Consider the following 22936-nt stretch of genomic DNA (forward strand, 5'->3'; position numbering starts at 1 on the left):
ATGACTTTTGCGAGTGGGGCTAAACGGTTTTTTGAGGTCCACACTTTGCCCCCTTCCGCCTGAACCGACCGCTCTGACCCTGAACCGACCTCGTCGCTCGGTCGGGGATTCGAACGGCTCTAAAAAATAAAATAAAACGAAGAGTCGAACCAGGCGAGCCGCGGTCACGTGGGCGTTAACGTCTCCGGCTGTTGGTGTGAATCGACGCCGGGCGTCGTGCGGTCGTCCTCCCCGGCGGGGACCCCCGCGGGCACCGTGCGGTTGAAAAACGAAAACGTCACGGTCGGAAACACGTTGACGATCAGCGGCGGGAGAGGGCGGAAAGGCGGGCCCCGCCGCCGACAGTGGAAACAAGAGGGGCGCGTAACGCAGAATGCGGGGGGACGGCTCCTTCTCGGAGCAGCTAGATCAATCTGGAATAGATATCAAATATGACTTTCTTTTTTTTTTTTAACCGATTGCCGCTTTAACACAAGAACTCTACAGTGCTCACGCTATGAGGAATGTGTTTGCAAAAACCAGAGAAACACTTTTGAAATTGATCAGAACTAACAAACTCACATTTTTCATGGAACTCGATGGCCAAATCATATTGTGCCGGCATACATCACTGAAACCACATGCTTACTCAAGAGGTAACTCGAAACGATCGCAATTTTTACTTTAATTCTATTTACATACACAGTATACAAAGACAGCATACGTCGACCGCTTCTGACTGTTGCTGCGATACGTCAACGTGGCCGCCATATTGGTACGGGCAAGACTGGCCTGTAAACAAACACGAGTCAAGGGGAGCTGCGTTTCTTCTGGATTAGAAGTGCTGTAACGTTTTGCACCTCTCAGCCGATTTCAATGCGTGGTCTTCATATTCAAGGGCTTGTGACGTATGCGGAGTAGATCGCTCCACCGTCCGCCATTTCCGCTTGTGCATTGGCTGACGCACCTCCTGCGACGTCATGAATCGATTCGTACCCGGCGGCAGTCCGTATTGCATAGTGAAATCGAGACTCATAAGGAGACAATCGAAGCGCCCATGGTGTCATTACATTCTGCTATCCACATTACCTTCGTAATAAAGTAAATGCAAAAAAAAAAAAGGTTGTCTATTGCTCCTTTAACAGCAGCCTCGTTCATGCCATTGTTCAGTTTACGTCAACATCCTTTGGCGTTTTCAATTTCAAAGGACACTTGTGTCACTGTATGTTTGCTCATGTGGAATTGCAATAACTCAAGTCAACAAGGGCCTGTGACGTTTCCAAAAACCCGGAAGAGCTGAACATACTGCTGAGCATGTGGACATCTGAGACATTATAAAAATAGTACCGCTTTATTCATATTTTGTAACAATCACAAACTGACAGGTAAACAGGTAAACAACATTATCAGTTAAGATATGAAATTCTATCCTCACCAACACTGTATCTTTGTTAAGTATTATTTACACACAAACCTATACAACAGCTCTGTACCATAGCAGGATTAAGTATAGTCTAATGAAATGACAACATTCTCATTTTACCTTCAGTACACATTATTTCAGTACAACAGTTGAGGGGGATTCCCGCGCTTTCTCTTGGCGAAGCAAAATGTCTTTTGAAACAGTGATATAAGGACTAGTCCTTGTCTCTGTAATACTAGCCCGGGGTGCCAGGTGCTTTATTGGCGTCCTCTCGTCATCTAAAAGAGCTCTCTGAGACCTCCACCATTCCTTGATTGTCTTCAGTTTCAGCTTTTCCCAGAGACAGATCTTCTGTTTTCTTCTGGGGATGAATGCTATAAAACCGGCATCCTCACTATGGAGAGAGAGAGAGAGAGGGAGATTTCAACACCAACAACTCATTTGATGGTGAAAATGATTTGGGGAAACAACAATTTATGGGAATGAGGCACTTTTATCGAGAGCTTTGAACAATAATATAGAGGGATGGGAGAAAGGGTCGTCTACTGACAGCTAGAGGCCTTTTCACAGATTAAGCCGATGAGGTCAGTGCAGAAGAAGTCGTTCCAGTTGGCCTCGTGGATCAGGCCGGCACAGTCCTCTCCCTCCTCATGGCCATGGTCCCAGTTGTCAGGCTGGCCTGGCTTCCACCTCCTGAAATGGCAACCGAAATCAAAGTGAAATAACCAAGCACAAAACGCTCTTATTGTGCCTGGGTTATGGTTCCTTAATTGAATGACGGATAGTTAACTGGTTAACTAAAGCTTGTAGCCAACGCAAAGTTAATTGGTTATACCTTGAAAGGCGGGTTTAAAAAAAATCACTCACGTGAATTCTGGAATGGTTCCATCGACCCACTTCCACACATTTTCCTCCCCCCTGTCTGTCAAACCAAGCCAGAAGTAGCCCTTTCCAGCAATCTGGTTCTTCACCCATTGCTAAAAAGAACAGCCACGATGTTACTATAGTAATCGTTTGTTGCAAACTGTTTTTTGATTATTTGGACTCATATCAATCATTTAGAAATTGGATCCGATCTACCTGTTCCTCATTGTTGTTGATAATGAGCATAAACGAAGAGATGTTGGTACAAAATGCTTGGGCGCTATCATAATTGACTCTCGTAGAATCCGAACCAGAGAAGAAGTAGCAGCTGTCTCCAAATTGTCTCCATGGATGTGGGCAGCCTGAAATACATGAATAATGATATGAAATTCTCGAAATATTCTTTATCAAATAGAGCTGAGACATTCTGTCCCTTTGTACTGTACTCACCAGGCACTGGGGTTGTGGCAACAGGGGGCTGGCCTTGCTGAGAAATGGGGGTCTCTGTTTGTTCTGCCGGCTTGGGGGGTTGAGGCGGTTGGGGGGGTTTGGGACGCTGGGGAGGTTGAGGGGGTTGAGGAGTTAGAACATGTAGTCCCGGAAGCCCTGGTGGACCAGGTGCGCCAATCGGTCCAACAGGCCCACGAGGTCCATCAAACCCTGGAAGACCTCCCATTCCTCTAGGTCCCTGAGGCCCTGGTAGCCCCTGAGGTCCTGGCTGTCCGTCCCTGCCAGTGAGTCCCGGGATACCAGGCTCTCCTTTGTCGCCGGGGGTCCCTGGCCGACCTCCGGATCCTCGGGACCCTTTACTCCCAGGACCACCTTTAGACCCAGATGCACCTTTGGGGCCTGGCGCCCCTGGTGGTCCTGATATACCCCTTTCTCCTTTATGTCCTGCCACTCCTGCCAACCCCATGTCCCCTCTCTCACCCTTCTGCCCTGATTGGCCCACTGGGCCTTGGGGTCCCTTGTCACCTCTGGGGCCCCTTGGACCTGGGGGACCTATGATTTGAAAACATCAGTGGTCAGAATTAGTTATTATCAGATTCACTAATTATTATTATTATTATTATTATTATTATTATTATGAAAGAAGACACATGCATCCTTGCACCAGAATATAGTCTTAGGTGTAAATATGAAATCTCCTTAAAGTGGCCAAGACAAGTACACCTTCATTTGCACATTCTGTACATTCATTTCATGATGAAATAAACATTTCTTCTTTAGAAACTTTTAGCTACAAATTATATTAGTGGAAAGTATGCTCCACAAAATGACTCATGTAGTTTGTCCATCCTCACCCTGCAGGATGGTGAAGTTGGTGATGAGCTGCGAGTGCTTGCTGTCCACCAGTTTCATCTCCTCCATGACCACTGACAGGTTGCTGACCTCTTTGTCCAATCGAGCTGTCAGCTCATCCTGCTGGGATCGCAGCTCATTGCTGTCCGCTTTGGCCTCGGCCACACTCCCATTCAGCCCTAGCAGTAGGTCTGAATGGCGAGCCACGGTCTCAGCGCAGGATCTAAGGCCATTGAGGTCAGAGCTGATGGTGCCCAGGAGCTGCGACACAAAGCTGACATTTCCTGTAACGCGGTCCATGTGGTTCTCGTGTCTGTCCAACCTCGCTTCCATCATGTCGAACTTGGCCGAGGTGGTATTATCATGGTCTCGCTGGCGGTCCATAAGCTCACGTAGACTCTGGTCGTGTCCCTCCGTGATGGAGGAAGCATTCTGTATCTGGTTGACCAACGAGCTGAGGTGGGTGCCCATCTCCTCCACTGCTTCCCCATTGGACCGGACCAAGACAGAGTTATTGACTGCCAGGACTTGGAGGTTCTGGACTTTCTCCTTGAGCCAGTCTGTGTCAGCTTGAGTCTGTCTCGCAGTCTGCTGCAGACCCTGGTATTCATTCTTTAGCCTTTGCACAGCTTGGCCGGTGTCCTCCACTGTTTTCTGGAGGGTATTGAGCAGATTTCGCTGCTGGGCCTGAGTAATGTTGAGGGCATTGATGTTGACCTGGGTCTGGCCCTGGTCTCTGGCCTGGCCTTGGATTTCCGACTGCATCCACGCCGTGTCCGTCTGGAGATCTTCAATCATGGCGCTGTACGAGGCTAATGTCAGGTTAACCCTTCGCAGGGATGCTCTATTGCCATCTAGAATGCTCTGCAGGGAGATGTGGCCATTTTGCATGTCTTCTCCAGTTACATGAAGATCATCCAGCATGGCCTGATTGCTGCTTGTCCTCTGCGCAATGTCATTCAGTTGCTTCTGTAATGTCTGGAGGTCAGACTTGAAAGTCTGGATCTCGCTTGTAGCATTATCTGACTTCTCCCCTGTCTGATCATCTGAAAGGATAAGATGAAAAATGAATCCATATTACCCACAAACAAAAACATGGTTAATAATCAAAGAGTGCCTAACAAACTTATTTAAATATATTTGCTACTCATTAGCGCAGCTCACCTAATTTCCTTAAGTCTGTCTCCACTGCATTGATTTTGCCTCTGTAGTTCTGCATTCCCTCAGTGACGTTATCCATTCTCTGGACAACTATGAAAAACAGAGTGCAAGAGAAACAGAATACAGAAACAAAACAATTAACACCTATGAAGCTGCCAAAGTGTGGTTTGTCAAGCATGTGACGGGTGTAAGTGGGGGTGGACCGAGTCATCAACTGCTTGTTGTGTGTAAGGTAAAATCGAAAGAAAATATAAATTCATGCGCAAAGATAGTAAAGTCTGAGTTTTGAACACTGGAGGGCGCCCCTTTATACTCATCACCTAGTTCATGAATAAAACAAAAACCCTAAGAGATTATACTAACACAACACCACCAGTACTATAGCTAGTCTGGATTTATCTCTTTATCGTAGAGAGGCAGGAAATGGGGGTAGAGCGACATGCAGAAAATGGATTTGAACCCGGGTTGCTGTAGACGTTCTCTCTATATAGTACATGCACTTTACGGTTGAGCCACCAAGAGGCCTTGAAATGTAGAACTTAATGCACACAGATGCTTCACTGTAACTGCGGCTGGCTAGTCTTTCTCTAAAGGGAGACAGGCACCCAAAGCACATGATAAATCCTAGATTGAACCAGCATGTATGTACACAAAGCCGCAAAACATTGGCTATTGGCTGGATTTATATTTTCTTCTTTGTGCATCTGGCCCAAGGCCCTTTGGTTGTTATCATTCCAGATGTGGCGAACACAAGACAAAAACATGCTTTCGGGACAAACACAAGCGCAAGGGTCCATTTCAAAGGACTGTTGCTCAACTGTGGCGACCACAGTTCTACTTGAAGGTCAGCTGGAGTCCAAGACCCCCCATTCCCGCTTTCTATTTTTTTTATCTTTCTTTTTTCTACCTCCCTTTGACTTTGCCTCTCTCCGAAATCTTTTATTTTCTTTGTCTCTCCTCCGACCTGGCCAGAAATAGTTGTAGTCTCTACAGACCAAGAATCCCACTCATAACAATTATCATACCTGAAATGTATTACTTTGAACCGTACTGACTAAAGCTGTTGTGAGAAGCTACTTTATTTCCTAAAATAACAGATATAAATATGCACATCCCTCATCTCATCCATCTCATCCTCATCTAGTGACGATATTTGTTTTTGAATGGACTTTTCCTTTCCCCGTGTTATATTTGTTTGCCAACCCTGTACACCAGACATCCCTGAAGGAGCTTGCTCCCAGTGATTGTTTCCAAAGATTGTCGTTCATTGCTTACTCTCGTACTGTTTCCTCTCCCTTCTCACTTTCTCTCCCTTCCTTTCCCCCTCTCTTTCCGCTTCACTTAACATCCTTTCCGACTCGTCCCCATATGGGAGATTGGGGCGTCATGGGTTGTTTTTTATTATGTTTTAGCGGGGCTTGAAGTTTGAACTGGACTTTTGAGCCTACCTACCGTAAATTTTTAGGATTAGTGCTGGTTAGTGCTGCCAAACAAGGAGCATTAACACCCCTGAAGAGATACACAATCGCCACTCTACACACCCACCCACACACCCACACACACACACACACACACACACACACACACACACACACGTCTAACAGTGACGTCCCTAATATGGCAACAATATTTAACCGAAGAATGAGGTCAAAGTGGACTTATATGTGACACAACAAAGCACCGCCAGGATATTGAAACAGTGATTGGCACACATGGCACACGTGCACTGCAGTTTGATATCTGACATATTACCACCCTGGTTCATCCGTCTTGCGCCGTCTTCTCCCACTTTCAAAATCAAACTATTTTGGACACTGGCGTCCATTTGTGAGTCAACCCACGGTTCATGAGACAACAAATTGCTACCAAGCCGTTAAAGCTCCGGCGTGCCGTTTAAACCGGGGTGGTCGCCGCGTGGTCATCTGGGAGGCATTACAACCCGAAACCGTCGGAAAGTCACGTGGGCTCCCGTGGAACCCAGAGCATCGTGCGCCCGGTGGCACCCACCGCAAGACAGCGCACGGGGCTGCCAAGGCGTGTTCTGGATTTGGACCATTTCATGAAAAGTGCGTAACCGTTTCATTCACTTTGTGGTTGGCGCCCTGTTCACGTCTCCTCATTGGATAATGAATTATAATTTGTTTAAAGCCTGGCCACATTCCACAAGCGATGGCCATCGAGATAATATTTGGAATCGCTTCCTCCGTCCACGGGACATTGCTGCCCCTGTGTCGAAGAACTACAGAGCGTGAAGACTAATTAGAAACAGTGAGAGTTGTTCAATAAGGACGAGGTTGCATGAAGAGTTCACTTCCTAGCGCTGGTGAAGGGTTATACACACGGAGATAAGAGCGGCTGGAGCGTGAGTGGTGGATTTGCCTCAAGGGCGTGTCTGTTCAAGTGGTAAATTGCGGAGCGGAGCGGCGCCCGCCTCGAGTGGCTTGTTTGGGGTTTTAATGCATGTTGTTTGCATTAAAAAGACAGGCGGATAAACAGTGAACCTCAGAGGGTATTACCGTAGGAAGAGAGAGAGAAGGGGTGATATGTCGGTATCCAAACGGGGAATATTGTTGAATTCACAAAAATCTACATAAGGAATGAGTTATAAACTACAAACTACTAAATACTACAAACAACTGACCCTCTAGAAGAGTGATTCTCAACCTTTTTTCACGTCAAGGACGGAAGAGTTGACACGCATTTGGGTCTCATATTTGATAATATTTTGTCTCTGGGAGCACAATCTGAGAAGAATCTTAAGAATTTTCTTGTTAGATATAATTTAGTCCAAAGTTCCACAGCTGTCTGTACTGCTGTAAAGTTGGGGAGATAACAGTGAAACTATGATCAAAACAGTCATTATTGTACAGTCCAACATCTGGTAAATGAAATAATGTTGAAGTTGAACTATTAATCATTTTGCTTGGTACCCCCCCTAAAACTGAGGGATCCCTGGGGGTTGTCGGACCCCATGTTGAGAAGCACTGCTCCAGAAGGCAGCCCTCATCACCAGCGTGGCTGAGATGTTAAGGTGTTGGACTTGCGATCCAATGGACAGTGGCTCAAACCCACCTCCTGGTGGAGAGGCAGTTGCGTGGGAGTGCCAGGATCTTGAAAAATCAGAAAACCGTATCTCCAAGGTACGAATAATTTATTTGAACAACTAAGCTTTACCAGTAACATGACTTGCTAAATTGGATTCCTAATTCAGATATGAGACATGAGGGACATAAGGATGCAGTGATCATAACCTCTGAATTTGGCCAATTTAGTAAGTTGTTTTAGTTGTTCCATCATTTATATTGTACTTATATTACGTGGTATTATTTGAAGACAAAAAAATCATTTATTCTGGGAGGAAAAGAAAGATGCTTGGATTGAGCTTTCCCCAATCAATTCCGGACGTACCTTTGAATCCGAGCACGGCCACGGCGATGGTGAGCAGCGCACACAGCACGTAGAGCAGAGCGATGGCGACTCGGAGCGCCCAGTCATTTTTACACTTGGTGCACTCCGTACCCTCCTGGATTCCTGCACAGGGAACAGGGTGTGAGTGAGACTCACATCGTATGATTTCATTCTGAAACGGGCATCTCAGGTCGAGTATAACTAGAACGGGGCTTTAAATCATCACGAGGGAAATGAGAGTCTTGAGTCTGACTGGACACACTGCACTACAAGATTTGACGCGAAATGGCTTAATGAGGCGAAAACATCCCTAATGTTCCAGAGGATATTTGACATTTTTTACCAGTTGTGAGAGAGCAGCTGCAGTATCGGTGATGAGAAGAGGATTTTTGTGAATGAAAAAAATTGAATAACTGGTCGAATCAACGAGGCTTAAAGGTGCAGTGTGTAGAATTTAGCGGCATCTAGTGGTAAGGTTGCAGATTGCAACCAACTTCATACCCCTCCCCCGTGGCGGCGCAACATGGCGATGCAACACGGCAGCTTCCGTGTAAGAGACGGTGGCCGTGAAAAACGCAAGAGGCCCTCTCTAGAGCCAGTGTTTGGTTTGTTAGTTCTGGGCTGCCGTAGAAACATAAAGATAGATAAGATAAAAACGGATCATTCTAAGGTGACGTCAACACAATCATTCTTATTTCCATGGGATTATACACTCATTAAAACATACTTATGAATATTATAATCCACTTCTGCCAAGTCCGTTCCGTAAATTTTACACACTGCATCTTTGATGACCTAAAAAAAATATAATAATAATAATAAAATATATATATATATATATATATATATATATAATTTCACCAGAATTTGAGCATCATGAGCACTACTGTGAAAATGTCGGGTGTACGAAAAATGTGGAAATATAGAAAACAGTGGAACAAAGACCACATTTTGGGAACAAATTGAGGTCCCAGCATAATAATTTTAGAGTTATATTTTATTTTTATTTTCATCAATGGTACTAACCATGGTGCCTTACAACTTGGTAAGATTTCAAAAAATGTAACCAACGTCAGAGGTGTTGGCTCTATATTGTATTTTATCTCCCCATTTAGATAGATTAAGCCTTTAAGAACGTCCCCGAAGGACAAACTTTCCCTTTTCATCTTTGGGTTGCACGACGCGCGTCTGAAATGAGGCAAACTGTGTCTTAAGCCGGTGGTCGATTAAAAACATGAACAGGAAAAAACGACGAAGCACGAAACAACGTCTTTTTCTTTTCTTCTTCTTAATTTTTTTGTATTTCAAACTTCCGCCCATGTGTTGTCCATGCAGCGGAGAGGCAAACACAGCGACATGGCAGCGTTTCTCTTTCTGCGACATTCCCCCCACTGCCGGCCGCCCTCGACTCCCGCTCGCCGCTCACGTCGGGCGTGTCAAACGGTCTGGGATCCAGTCGCCTGAAGAGCATAAACACCGTGAGACGCGCCGACGCCGAGCGCTTACAGACGCTGCGAACGTCCAGGAAGTTTCGGGAACTTTATGAAAAGCGACCCAGAGGCCCCCGACGAGGAGAGCGCGGGGGGGGGGGGGGCACACGCGCAGGAATAAAGAACTTTCTGCAGTTAAACTGATCTTTTAATCACATTCGCCCGAGGACACGGAATTTTTTTGGAAAGCTGTAATCTGGTTCCAGGCAGGAAACTGATTATAGGAAGAAAAACAATGCAAAAAATAAAAATAAAAATACAAGAAATGACGTGGTCTAAACGACAATCTGAAAATAATTCTTAAGAAAGATTTGTTAAGACAGGAGTGTTGAAGGTCATGGAGAACACAGCATACTGAAAGCGGTGGTGGATGCACGTGTGGAATCAATATGTTCTGCATGTTTTTCCATAGAGACAAGCAGCGACGACCTTAAAAAAATGAGCAATTTAGTGAGTCAAGATGCTCAATATGGTTCAATGAACGTCCGTAAGTACAACTAACAACTTTAGAAGTCTTTCGCCAAAATATTTAAACCCTCTTTAAGCAACAAAGCTGAGTTCACGCATAGAATATAATTATTTATATAACTAATTTTCCTTTGCGCCGCTGGACACGCCACATATTTGGGAGCTGGATCCTGGATCCCCCTTCAAACGGGCGCCTGCCGTTTTATCTCTGCACAGTGCGCTCAGCTCTCTCGCCTGGAGCCAGTGGTGTTATCCTGTTTGGGCTGCATCTGGAGCCGCATGGCGCAGACCCCCCCTCCCCCCAGTGGGCAGTGGGGGGGGGGGGGGGGGGGGGCTCGGGGCCAGGACGAACACATCTGTCAAAACATAATGGCTAAACGTCTCAGAAAGACCCAGCTGTGGCCATGGACGTGGGTTATGGAACGCCATGTCTGTCCCTGTGTGTGTGTGTGTGTGTGTGTGTGTGTGTGTGTGTGTGTGTGTGTGTGTGTGCGCGTGCGTGCACTGAAGGCCTCCTGTTGGGAACCATAGTGGGGATACATCACACTAACCCAAAGGTTTGGGGCCACCACCACATGTAAACAAGCAGCAGAGAGCATCAATGGTGAAGTGGTGCTATACTACATGTAAGTGTGTGTTTTCCAGCGTGTATGTGTGGTAAACATGTGTTATGCACGTGGGTGGGGGTGTACAGTATATGCTGTTTTTTTTTAAGTTTGTTTTAACATGCATATACTATATGTGAATGTATATTTCAACTTAACCATATTTACATTTTTCAACTATTTTTGTTGTGGTTTTTTTTCATGTGGAGCACATTAAGTTTCCTCATTATTTAAATGTACAGAAATTAAAATTTGGTAAATAAAAAAAGCAAATGTGTGTTACTGCCTATTATTGAAGCAAAACCACATATTCATGTTCTCAACCAATTACATTTTTACTATGTGGTGTTTGAATTTACACAACAAAATAATGATATGGTGACCGTGCAAGACCTAGAGAGGAGGATATTCTAAATAGCAAATTAAAATGCAACATATCATAAAGAAACAATCAACTTTTTCTTAATATTTGAACATATTGTACAGTACAATCATGGAAAGCCTCTTAGTTGATGGTCGCTGAGACGCTTCATCCCTTAAGCAAAGGTACAAAAACAACCCATCGCATATTTTTACAGAAAAAATGCATGTTGTGTTTCCCACGTCTCCCTGTCGGCGTTTAGCGTCTCGTCGATGTGTCATAAAACGTCCGCGGCCTCTCGCTGTCTGCGTCTTAAATAAGTCCCGGTACACACACACACACACACACACACACACACATGCTGACACATATAGAGCGTTCCATTAAATAAACTACAGACAAACGCCACTAAATCCACTGACATGGTACAGTGCAGAGTGTGTGTGTGTGTGTGTGTGTGTGTGTGTGTGTGTGTGTGTGTGTGTGTGTGTGTGTGTGTGTGTGTGTGTGTGTGCGTGCGTGCGTGCATGTGTGGGTGCGTGTGTTGGGGGGGTACTGGAAACAAGCCAGAGTGTCCCAATCAACAAGCTGGAATCTGGCCAGACGATCCCCAAGAGGTAAATAAATTCCAGAAGACCAGAACAGGGGGTGGCCGTACAGTGGATGGTGAATCAGGTATATGTATGGAGTATATGTATGGAGTATATGTATGGAGTATATGTATGGAGTATATGTAGCACATCGGTGTTGTGGGGTTAAAAATCTGATATTTACAAATTGTTAATTTTTTAAAATAAATAAATATATGTGTGTGTGTGTGTGTGTGTGTGTGTGTGTATGTATATATATATATATATATATATATATATATATATATATATATATATATATATATATATATATTTATACACACACACACATATATGGCCATAGCACAGTTTAACAACAATGATTCAGTCCTGTCTTGCACAATGGAAGATGAATCTGATGACTCTTCGTGACTCAGGCGCAGAGCCCTGAAGCCCCGCCCCCCGCTGGCTCACTGTTCATTGAAAGTTTATTAACGTTGCGTGTCCAAATTGCACCAAATTAATAACTCCACGTCCTTGGGTCCCCAGCAGTACACCCACCAAGTGTGAGGTAGATCAGATGAACAGTTGTCAGGATTATCGAGGGACATTATGATCGAAGGACATACATCCATTCATACAGACACAGACAGAGATCCTTTATTTATCTATACACACACACACATATATATATATACACTGTATGTGTGTGTGTGTGTGTGTGTGTGTGTGTGTGTGTGTGTGTGTGTGTGTACATATATATATTTATATGGGTGGGTGTGTGTATGTATATATATATATAAATATATATATATATACACACATGGACGCAAGCTTTGTGAGGTAAGTACTGGAGGTAAGTTATGGTAAAGTTTCATTTAGGAGGATTTAGATGTATATTTAATACAACACAGACAATTAATTCTATTATATAATTATAGAACCCAAAATCGCGATTGTGGCGCCGCCCCCTGCGGCCGCCTGCGCGAGTACCGCGTGTCGATTACGCACATTTGAGTATTTTTCGAGCTTATAGAGCTTATTGTGCGTAATCACCGGGTGTCATGACATTTCACTGCATATATGTACGACCGTATGTGTATGTATGTGACAAATAATCTCTTGATCTTGATATATAATTATAATTATATAATTTTTTTTTTGTTTTTGTTGGAAAAGGAAGCAGTCCACACAGACAGGACCAAAATTGGTTCTCAGCGAGCATGAGCCAAAGCACATGCATTTATCTCCATTTATCTTATTTAATGTCTGCTCACTCCATTCCCCACACTTTTCCCCATACTGTGCCAGACCCAACTCATAGTATAGATATGTTCAAGGGGCTCTTACAGAATGTGAACATATTCCCCACTCAAAGGGATCCAAGGTCAGTGAGATTTGGTCAACAGAGTCTGGCATGGACGTGGTACTGAAATCTCGTCGTATCACACTGTCGCACCAGCACCACGTGGGAGATGATGAAGCCCCGTTATGAACTAGACCGGGGGAAAAGACACGGAGCGAAGCGGGAAAAGGGTTGGAGGAGGGCAGGGGTCCACCGCTCAGGTGAACGTAACAGCTGGATTTCATTTTTGACTCGGGGCGCGAGGGAAAGACTGAAATTCCTTGCACTTTTTCCCCCCTATGCCGTGTACCTGCAATTGGACTCGCTGCTATGTTCAGCCTCAGCCAGTGGAAATTTCCATAGCAACACAAAGAAAGCCTGTGCACACCAGAGGGTTTTTTTTTTTTATTTTTTTTTTTTCATGAGCAGAGGCATGACACCGGTCATTAACACTGCGGTAAATGCAGTGTACTCTACAGTAAGAGTCCAAGGAGCGGGGAGCTCTTCCCTCTGCCCCTGTCTCAATGGATCAGAGTAAGAATTCTATTAAATGGAGCTTCAACCTGTTTTACTGTTGTTGCATTTTGACTAAAAAAGGAGTTGATGAATAACTTGGTTTTGATCGATCATAGACATTTGTGTGTGTGTGTGTGTGTGTGTGTGTGGGGGGGGGGGGGGGGCACGGAGCGTTTAATTACTCTGTTCAGCCTTGTGGTAAAGTGGTTTGGTTTCCAAATTCCGCAAAGTCCACAGACCAAAGCACAACATCAACACAGTAAGCAGGCTGGTTTGCAATAAAAAGAAGTACAAATGAATAAATCAAAGACATGATGTGCAACTGACTATTTCTATTTTCCTATATTTATTCGATGAGTTTGTGTATATTGCCAATCTTGTAACACTGCAATTACCCTCAGGGGGTGAAAGTGAAATCTATCTATCTAGCTATCTATCCGTCCGTCCGTCCGTCCGTCCGTCCATCCGTCTGTCTGTCTAAGTGTGAATTAAAATTTCCTCGTAGATATTTCATTGATTCCATTGATGAAAATGAAATGAATATAACAGCAAAGAGCTAGGATTTGTTGTACGAAAATAATCAGATATAATGTTAATTTCTGTCATTAAATATTTCATATTTGAGAACTTTAATAGAACTGATGCTTTTAGATATATATATATATATATATATATATATATATATATATATATATATATATATATAAATGTATAATAATAGATTTTTTTTTTTTTTTAAAGAAGTGATGCTTTTTGATTTGATTGACGCTTTCCAAATCAAGTGATCGTGGAGTCCATCATCCCATGGACGAGGGTTCTCCGGGGTCGTGGTCTTGTTCCCTAATAACTACCCCGGCATGAACAGTTTTCAACTGGAATGTTAACAAGTAAACACTCTCCAACAGGGGAAGTTACCACTGAGACAAATTACCGAGCCATTAAGGTCCTCGAATCGCTGAGCTGGCCGAGCATGCCAGAGCACCGTGTCTTGTTTTTTTGTTTTTTTTTTCCTTTTTCTCTTTACTCTCCGTTAACAGCTTTATGATTCTTTAAATTGGGCCTGTTCCTCCGCGGCATCTGGACCCAGTTATATCGCAGCCAAATGAAAGGACGCACGCGAACATTCGATCTCGCCTGCATCGTGCCAGGCGTTCTCCGGGACGAAAAAGAGTGGAGATGTCGGTTTTTCCTTCGCGGCCGCGGGTGAGACGGAGCGGTTTCTTCGTGAAAGGCCGTCTTTGAAGGACGCTTCCTCTTCGTGATATGCAAAAGAAAATCTGCGGCCTGTGGTCAAGGAACCGCGAGTAACGTATGGGACGACACCCCGGGCAGAGCGCTAGGCTTCGGGGGTGGGGGGGTTAGAAACAGACCGGAAGATGAGAACTGCGGTGGAGGGCAGAGACAAGCTCCACCGGAGTCTTAAGATCTTTAGACCTGACTCTGAAGCACGCTGTCCTCTGTCAAGGGAGCATTTGGGATAAGTTAGGAATTCATACATATCTATTGGACTCCAGGAAAGGACTAGAACATACATATATCGACTAGAAAAACACTGGACATCCACTGGTGCTTCTTTTATTCTACAGGGCCCAGTGGCCAAGTTGGCGACCATGCATCAGCTGTATGTTGCCAAGACTGACAAAATGGTTGCCAAAGTCAAATCATTTTATAATTGAGTGATAATGATCTTATTTAATTATGACCCATATTTCAATATTCTCACTTGTTTGAGAGAGTAAATCAACGCGGCAGCAAAACAAATTTTTCCTTGGTGGAAGTTTCGAACCTTTAGGAAGTATACCACACTTTCTTTTCACGAGATGGTTGACAACGGCCCAAATCTGGTTCGGCACGGGGGCAACTGGGCAACCATTATTGTCGGGTCTTCTTCTACACCGCAATAGTGGCCAAAGAAGGCGCTACCTACAAGGTAATGCTTTCCATTTATTTACAGCTTGCTTGAAATAAAAAGTTCTCAAGTTTATAGTTAAGGAGATTTATATTTGTATATATCACGCTCCAGCCAAAGCAAGAGGAACCAATCCACTCAACAAATCAGAGTGCGTAGCCCAGAATTATAACCTCTGTTATATCAGGGCACTGGATATGACAGGTTCTTGTACTTTTAATACAAGGACATTTAAAAGAAAATCATTACATACTCGTAAGTAGAAGTGTCAATATGGTTCTTTCACTTTTGCTTCAGTAAGTTCTTCCAGCAATGCCAGTAGCATGGCCAAATGTTAAATGTCTAGTTTCCTTGGCCTGGATACAGATATTCCCTTAAAAGTCCATCTCTAAGCTTTAGGTATGAGCAGGAGCGGTTCGTACTTCGTCGGCGCACATCTGCAACAACCGTGTTTGTTTTCTCGATGGCGTCCACCTGCTCGCCATACCATCCGCAGATGAGGCTGTTCTCGGCGAGGGCGGCAGAGTTGCGGGGGCCCCTCGGCACGGTTCTACACACCGCTACGAGCCCCACCGGCCGCAGGAGACCGCGGGACGCGACTCGTGAAATAAAAGGAGCTCTTGGAAGCTTCAGCGACGCAGCGTCTCAGACGGCCATCGTAGAGAAAAAACAAGCGGGAACTTCTGCTGCGGAATGGATTCCTGCTTTAAACTGAAGCTTTATTGAAATCTTTATGGCAACTGAGCGGCTTCGTAGCCGCAGACCGCTGAGGAGGCAACAACTGGAGGTTTAAGTAGTCCAAGAAAACCGTCGGGCAGACTATTAAGGGGATCGAGCAGGTGAACGCACAGCGGGGTTGGGTCTGGTTTGGTGGTGACATGTGGGCCCGGTTAGCGGATGGCAAACCATGACAAATAGGTAGTTTATCTTCATCGCATGAACCGAGAGCACGCAAGTGCACCGCATAAACAAAGCCTGGCCGCTGTAGTCGGAATTCTCTGTGAGCTGGGATTTGCTATCCAATGTCAAATGTGTCGCAGTCAGCAGTTTCCATGTAAAACTCACACCCAGGCCCTGTGTGTGTGTGTGTGTGTGTGTGTGTGTGTGTGTGTGTGTGTGTGATCCCGCCGATGATGATGTGAGGTTTTGGTCTTGAAGTCTGTGCCGAAAAGAAATCCTAATTATTGACCACGTAAGGAAATTAAACAGCTTGATGCGACGCCAACAGCGGTTGCCGGGCTGAGGCACACCGTCTTGGCAGAAGTTATTTCAGCAATTGAGGATTTATATTCCCAGGACTAACTGTAAACTTGAGACTCCAAGAAGCACCTGCTCATACGTTATGTAATGGGATCGCTCTCAATGCAGGCACACATACACACGGAGTACACACAGTACATAAAGACACAGACGCAGACTTGACTTCATCTTGAAACTCATCCACTTAGATATCATCATCTGACTGTGATTTCAGAATCATGTTTAATGCCAAGTAAGTTGACACGCACAAGGACTTTGTCTTGGTGTACGGTGCATACATGAAAGATAAATGTAAAATAATAAGTAAAATATATAACAATATGTAAGATAAGGCTGTTTTTTTTTGTTATTTCTTTAATAAAGCTGTACAGTTTGTGCAGGAACAAAAAAAGTGCAAATGCTTCGTCCAAAGTTCAACAGTATGTGCAATGTTCATGGATAATACTCCAGAAGAATGAGGAATGTGCGTTCATGTAACGCATTGACAGACCCATTCAATTTACACGTTAAACATCTCTGGGGGCAGAATGACCACTTCAATCTAAATTGAAGCGATCATTCGTAAGATTTTCCACTTTAAAATTCCCATATTTAAAATTTTATTGAGCTGTCACTTTTTAAGAAATAGAAATTCAACATATTTGCCGTATGCATGTCCTCCTCTAAACTCTGTTTCCATTGGTGTGTGCAGCCACGGTGAATTTGATAAGGCAGCGTAGCTAGTTGTGTTCATTAAACTGTTGATATGGATAAATATCCACAAAAAAAATACCCTCGGATGAAAAATATCTCCAGTGGCTGAGACAAAAACAGATGGAGAAGGCAAACTTTCCACGGAACGGGGGAATAAAAAGTCGCTGTTTCAAGTGGAATTCTGGGACTTCTTCTTCTTCTTAAAACGATGTTACGGATTGCGACTTTTATGACAACAATTCAAAGCTAAGAGTCCAGTACTTAAGACATGAAAGCACATGTATCTGTTAAACAGTCCTCTAATCCAGATTTCCTTCTCTTGGACGTCCGTGGGGTATTATGGTGAGTCAGGGTTTTATCAAGGTCTTACCTAACGAGAGTTTGTGGAGTGCATTAGAACCGTATATCATTTAAGTCATGCACATGCATGCACTCCAAACAACAACAAAGTGGCAATAAACTGGTTTTATTGGCTCTGGTGGGAGAACCAGAGACCCCCTGAACCCCTCTGCTCGAGTTACACGGATGGCACGCGAGACCATGAGGTCATTTCAAGCGAATCCAGACCGTGCAAACATCAAGGAGACAGCACGACTACAGAACGACACAATTTATGAATAATAAGAACAAAAATTTAAATACATGCACAAATAGACAGCCCCGGTAGAGAGATAGTTTATTCACAATTACAATTTGCACGGTCCTCATCTCGGTGCCATGGATTTGAAAAAATTTCGAATCATTTCCTTGGGAGGGAGGATCGTTGGCGCGGCCGTTTCGCGAGGGGTTGGCGTCGTCTTCAGGGGCTTTCGGCAACTGGACGGATTCCTCTGGCAGTTGTACTTCACCGGCCTTGACGACCTTCTCCACATCCCCCCTCCACCAGAGCAGGGTGGATGGGCGGGCGGCTGCCGCTCCAGACAGAATTCAACCGCATTCATGTAAGGTGCTCCGTGGAGCCGGGACGTCATGGATTAGCTTTGGAATAGACATATTTAGACTCTCCTGCTTGGCTTTCAAGACATTAGCAGCTATGGTGCCTTGATGTGAAAGTGTCGGCACTTATCTAACTTCCCCCCCAGAAGGTGGGACGCACGGTATGTTTGAGTGAGACCGCCTCCTCGGCCGCGAGGTTGAGAACATCTGGAAGGCATCCAACGTGTGGCCCCAGTTCAACTACTTCTTTTATCGCGCTCACAGCGCTCCGTGCATTGTCTTCGGTGACGGAGACTGTGGAGCTGGGGGCCCCTCCGGCTCCACAGTCTCCGTCAGCGCATTCGCCGGCTAAATCCAACGCTTGTTTGGCTCTCAGAGCGCGGGGTGTGTTTGTAACACTGAGGGTTCCCTTCGCAGTCACAGTCGGGTGACTTTCAGTTGACCCGGATGTCCAACCATCTGTGGTGAGAGCTACAGAGGGAGTGTTGGCCAATTTGGTTTTTTTTAAATTCTGCCACGTGTTTCTTCACTTACGATCATATTAATCCTATACAGATGGATAGATAGAGAGACAGAAAGACAGACAGACAGACAGACAGATAGATAGATAGATAGATACACAGACAGACAGAGAGAGAGAGAGATAGATAGACAGATACACAGACTGACAGATAAATAGATAGATGACAGACAGCTAGGCAGACAGAGAGACAGACAGACAGAGAGACAGATAGATGGACAGACCGACAGCTAGACAGCCCGAGAGACAGACACATAGATAGATAGACGGACAGACAGCTAGACAGACAGAGAGACAGACAGACAGATACATAGATAGATACCTCTGTCAGTCATACCAATAACCTCGACATTGTGCTCTGTCTATGAATGGCCATACAAACTGTTTTTATTTTATTTTTTAATAAAATGAGCTTTCTGTTCTTCAACAGAAAGGATATGATAACACATTATTAATCCCCGGGAGAAAATAAAACAAATCAGCCCTTATGCCGTGACATTGTGATCCGATGCCGTGACCCGGATTCGAACCGGGGTTGCTGCGGCCACAACGCAGAGTACTAACCACTATACGATCACGGCAGGCTACCGGGGCCTGTAATGAGACCCCACCGGCTAATGTGACACAGCAAAACATCTACATCTAGAGAAAACATTTCCCCATCCATTACTTGTGACACATCAGCAAATGAGGCAGGCATCTGGTAACAGAAGTGCAGAACCAAGCGCAGATCAATAAATCAACTCCTGTAAAAGTCTTCCCCGTCGTTAATTCCATTGTGTTATTACACTGAGCACATTTGAGTGATCAGCAACAACCACTCCAACAAGGGAACACACATTGGGAGGAAAAGAGTTGTCACTGGTTCCTCTAATTCAGACCCCTGCTTTCATGGTTTGGCCCCGAAAAACAAACCGGGCGACGGGGGCCAGCAAAGGGAGCACCCTACATGCTGGGCTCGCGGGTGTTTTGTTTTTAAGATTTCAAACCTGTTTGCAGCAATGCACTATACCTCTGAAGTCATCATTTCACAAGCCTCTACTTTTTGCGCCGACTGTTTATCGTCGTGTGAAAAACCGTAAAATCTGCGGCCTGCGCAATCATTCCTGGTAAACAGTGTGTTCCACCTGGAGTTTAGTCCGTGACGCTGCTGTCTTTTCTGGGGGAAAGGCAATTTCAGGATCACCCGCGTCACAGTGTACAAACTCGGCCTTGGAAGGTATCCCAAAATAAAAACGCGGCGCCATCAAACAAAAAGCCTTACTCCGCCTGATCCCCGCCACGCCACAACAACACCGCGAATAAGCCAAGACATTTATTTTTATTTTTTCTTCATCTTGTTGGTTTAAAGTATTTAATTATACACGCGGGCGAGCCGCCAAAACCGCAGCGTTGAGGTCTGTACAAAGTCTGTACAAAGTAATAGAGTTTTACGGTTTTTAAGCCGTCTCTCTGCACACACCATCTGCGCTGCCGGGTGTAGTGTGGTCAGACCTACTGGGTGGACCACCATCGAGGCAGTTATGATACTAAATGAAAAACACCCACCGCCATTAGCTCATTAGCGCTGAACAGATCTTCCCGGAGGTACGACGCCGTACCCGATTCCGCTGGCGCGGGACGGTTTTCGGGGCCCGTCGCCGAGCAGAGCCGAGGAAACGCACACGATGTGTGTGTGTGTGTGTGTGTGTGTGTGTGTGTGTGTGTGTGTGTGTGTGTGTGTGTGTGTGTGTGTGTGTGTGTGTGTGTGTGTGTGTGTGTGTGTGTGTGTGTGTGTGGGGCGCGCCGGTCCGTCACCCAAGTCTGGCCTCAGTGGTTGTAGAAAGGTGCCAGCCACTCAGAAACGATGGATAGCGTACCACGTGTGACCAAAAAGCCATGGTGGTTGATCCACGGTTCACCTCCAGAACAAGAAAATGAGCATAGTCATTTCTTATAACCGGCACCCCTTTGCGGCAAAACATAGCGACGGTGCAGTTAGTCAGAGCCGGTTGGCTCTTCCAGACAGAGAAAAGCTCTCGGACATTCTCCTTCGTAGCAGATGTGCAGATGTGAACACACAAACAAACGCCTGACTTGAAACGTACATTTTCAAGCACTGGGCTGAGTCAAGGGAAAAGAATCCGGGGGCCTGTGCGGCCGTGTCGTGTTTTTTCACAGCTTTTTTTCCTCAATATCGAAAGCGGGGAAACTGAACGCAAAAGAAAAAAATAAAATACTTTTTTTTTTTTTTTTTTTAAACATCGCAGGGGCGTGCTGGTTTGGGGCCAAAGTAATCACAGCCAAAGAAACAAACCCACCGTGCCTCTGTCTTGGCCGGGCACAAACTGGGGGAGTCAGGAGTGCTGTGCCTCGGAACAGAACAAAGAAAAATATACATATATTACATATGCCGTCTGTTTGTTTTTTTTTTCTTTCCAGGAACAGGAAACAGAGATGTGGACTTTGGCAAACTTCTGGCCCGAAAGACTATCGTTAATATACCAGACTCCGAGGCACAAGCGTAACTTATTCAACCGGTCTCGTATTTGGAGGGTTGAGAGAAGAAATGTAGCCGGTCGCTCACTTTGAAAGCGATGACGGTGCTCTTCTGGCAATTTATGGGTGGGAGCTTTTCTCGAGAAAGAGGTTCACCCAACAAGCCACAGCCGAGAGGAGCCCTCCCTCCAGGTGACGCTTTGTGAGAATCATTATGGTTATTATTGGTCAACGTGTCTGCTGACACGTGGCGTCGAGCAGCTTGATGTTTACAGTGGGACGGCGAGGTCGACCTCGGTCGTTACAACCTTCTGCTGAGGCCTAACCGCGCAAAAACCGGCTGGCTGGAATGTCAAGGCGGTGAGGCTCCAGAAAACTCCCGTCCACCTGCAGCAACATTCAATTCTATTTAAAAGAGAACCTTCTCTAGGGCCTGAAAGCGTTTTCTTAGTTAACTGTAGATAACAACTCTGCACTTTCCTGAGAAAATAGTAGACCAGAGCAGCTGGAGAATGTCTTTAGTAAAAATCAACTACCTACAATATAAATTTAAACCTATACTTAGTTTGAAGATAATTAATGATTATATTATTAATTTATTAATCTGTTGATAATTTTTTGGGATCGCGCTATCAATCTATGCAACAAATCAATGTTATTTGGACAATATAATGGCATCAAGGCAAACTAAAACAGATCTTTGTAATTCATAACAGTTGTAAGTAGTGCATTTTTACATGATACTAATCACTAAACTGAATATGCATCTCCTAACGTTCACTTCTACAAATTCCCTGTTGATGGACTCACTGATTATTCGATCAACCATTTCACCCCTAGTCCCAGAGCATTCCCAAAAATTCACCTCTGAAGTCCAGTCAGCTTCATTTATAAAGCACTTTTAAAAACAACTAGTGTTGACCAAAGTGCAGTAGAGCTTCAACAAATGAACTGAAATCCAACATAAGAGACAATAAATAAGATACAGTTATAAGAGACAAACACAGGATGCTCAAAGACACGGCACAGCAGATCTCAATTTCATGAGCAAAAGAATAAAGGTGGCTTTTCAACTGGGCTTTCAAAGAGTCAATATGGGGAGCAGATATATTACGCAGTGATAAACTCTTCCTCCAGAGCCGCAGCAGAAAAGCCACGATCGCCCTTCAGCTTTAACTGAGCCCAAGGGGCAGCGACTACATCTGGCCAGAGGCCCTGAGTGACCTACAGTAGACGTAGAATGAGGCAAAGCAGGTCAGAGATATAAGAAGGTGCCAACCCAGTTAAGTGCCTTGAAAACTAACAATAAAACCCCAAAAATCGGGGAGCGGAGGGAGGCCATTACGCGGGTGATGCGGTCCCACGTTCAGGTGTCAGGCTCCGGCTGAGCAGCAGCGTTTTTTTGACAAGTTGCAGACGAGGAAGAGAAGGAGTGGCCAACTCCCGTGTGCGGTTAATCACAGTAGTCGAGGAGTACTTTTTGTCAGAAAAACCCTCCCTGTCACAACTAAAGCCCCATTTCCCGCATGGAATCCGTTACATTGTCTGGATAAAAAAATATATCTGGAAAAGGCAGTAGGCGGTCATTCCAACAAAGCCTCCTTTACGGAAAAGTTCCGTATGGAGTCTGTTCCCACATAGATGACTGT

At 44.9% G+C, this 22936-nt stretch overlaps 1 protein-coding gene across 3 annotated transcripts in view; it reads right to left on the reverse strand.

Moving 5' to 3' along the window:
- Window positions 1-1307: 1307 nt before the first annotated feature.
- colec12 (collectin sub-family member 12) overlaps window positions 1308-22936 on the reverse strand; it is a 29212-nt gene continuing 7583 nt past the window's right edge. For 2 of the 3 annotated variants that reach the window (XM_080011483.1, XM_080011485.1), the window contains exons 3-10: window positions 8138-8260; window positions 4733-4819; window positions 3571-4614; window positions 2717-3268; window positions 2483-2628; window positions 2270-2379; window positions 1953-2095; window positions 1308-1796 (exon numbers count right to left, since the gene is read on the reverse strand). In XM_080011483.1, coding sequence (XP_079867609.1) covers window positions 1777-1796; window positions 1953-2095; window positions 2270-2379; window positions 2483-2628; window positions 2717-3268; window positions 3571-4614; window positions 4733-4819; window positions 8138-8260 — 2225 coding nt within the window. In that variant the 3' untranslated portion in view covers window positions 1308-1776. The remainder of the gene's footprint in view (window positions 1797-1952; window positions 2096-2269; window positions 2380-2482; window positions 2629-2716; window positions 3269-3570; window positions 4615-4732; window positions 4820-8137; window positions 8261-22936) is intronic. The other variant, XM_080011484.1, reaches the window with a different exon arrangement.

The sequence above is a fragment of the Zeus faber genome (genome assembly GCF_960531495.2).
Source record: "Zeus faber genome assembly, chromosome: 12".
Taxonomy (NCBI): Eukaryota; Metazoa; Chordata; class Actinopteri; order Zeiformes; family Zeidae; genus Zeus; species Zeus faber.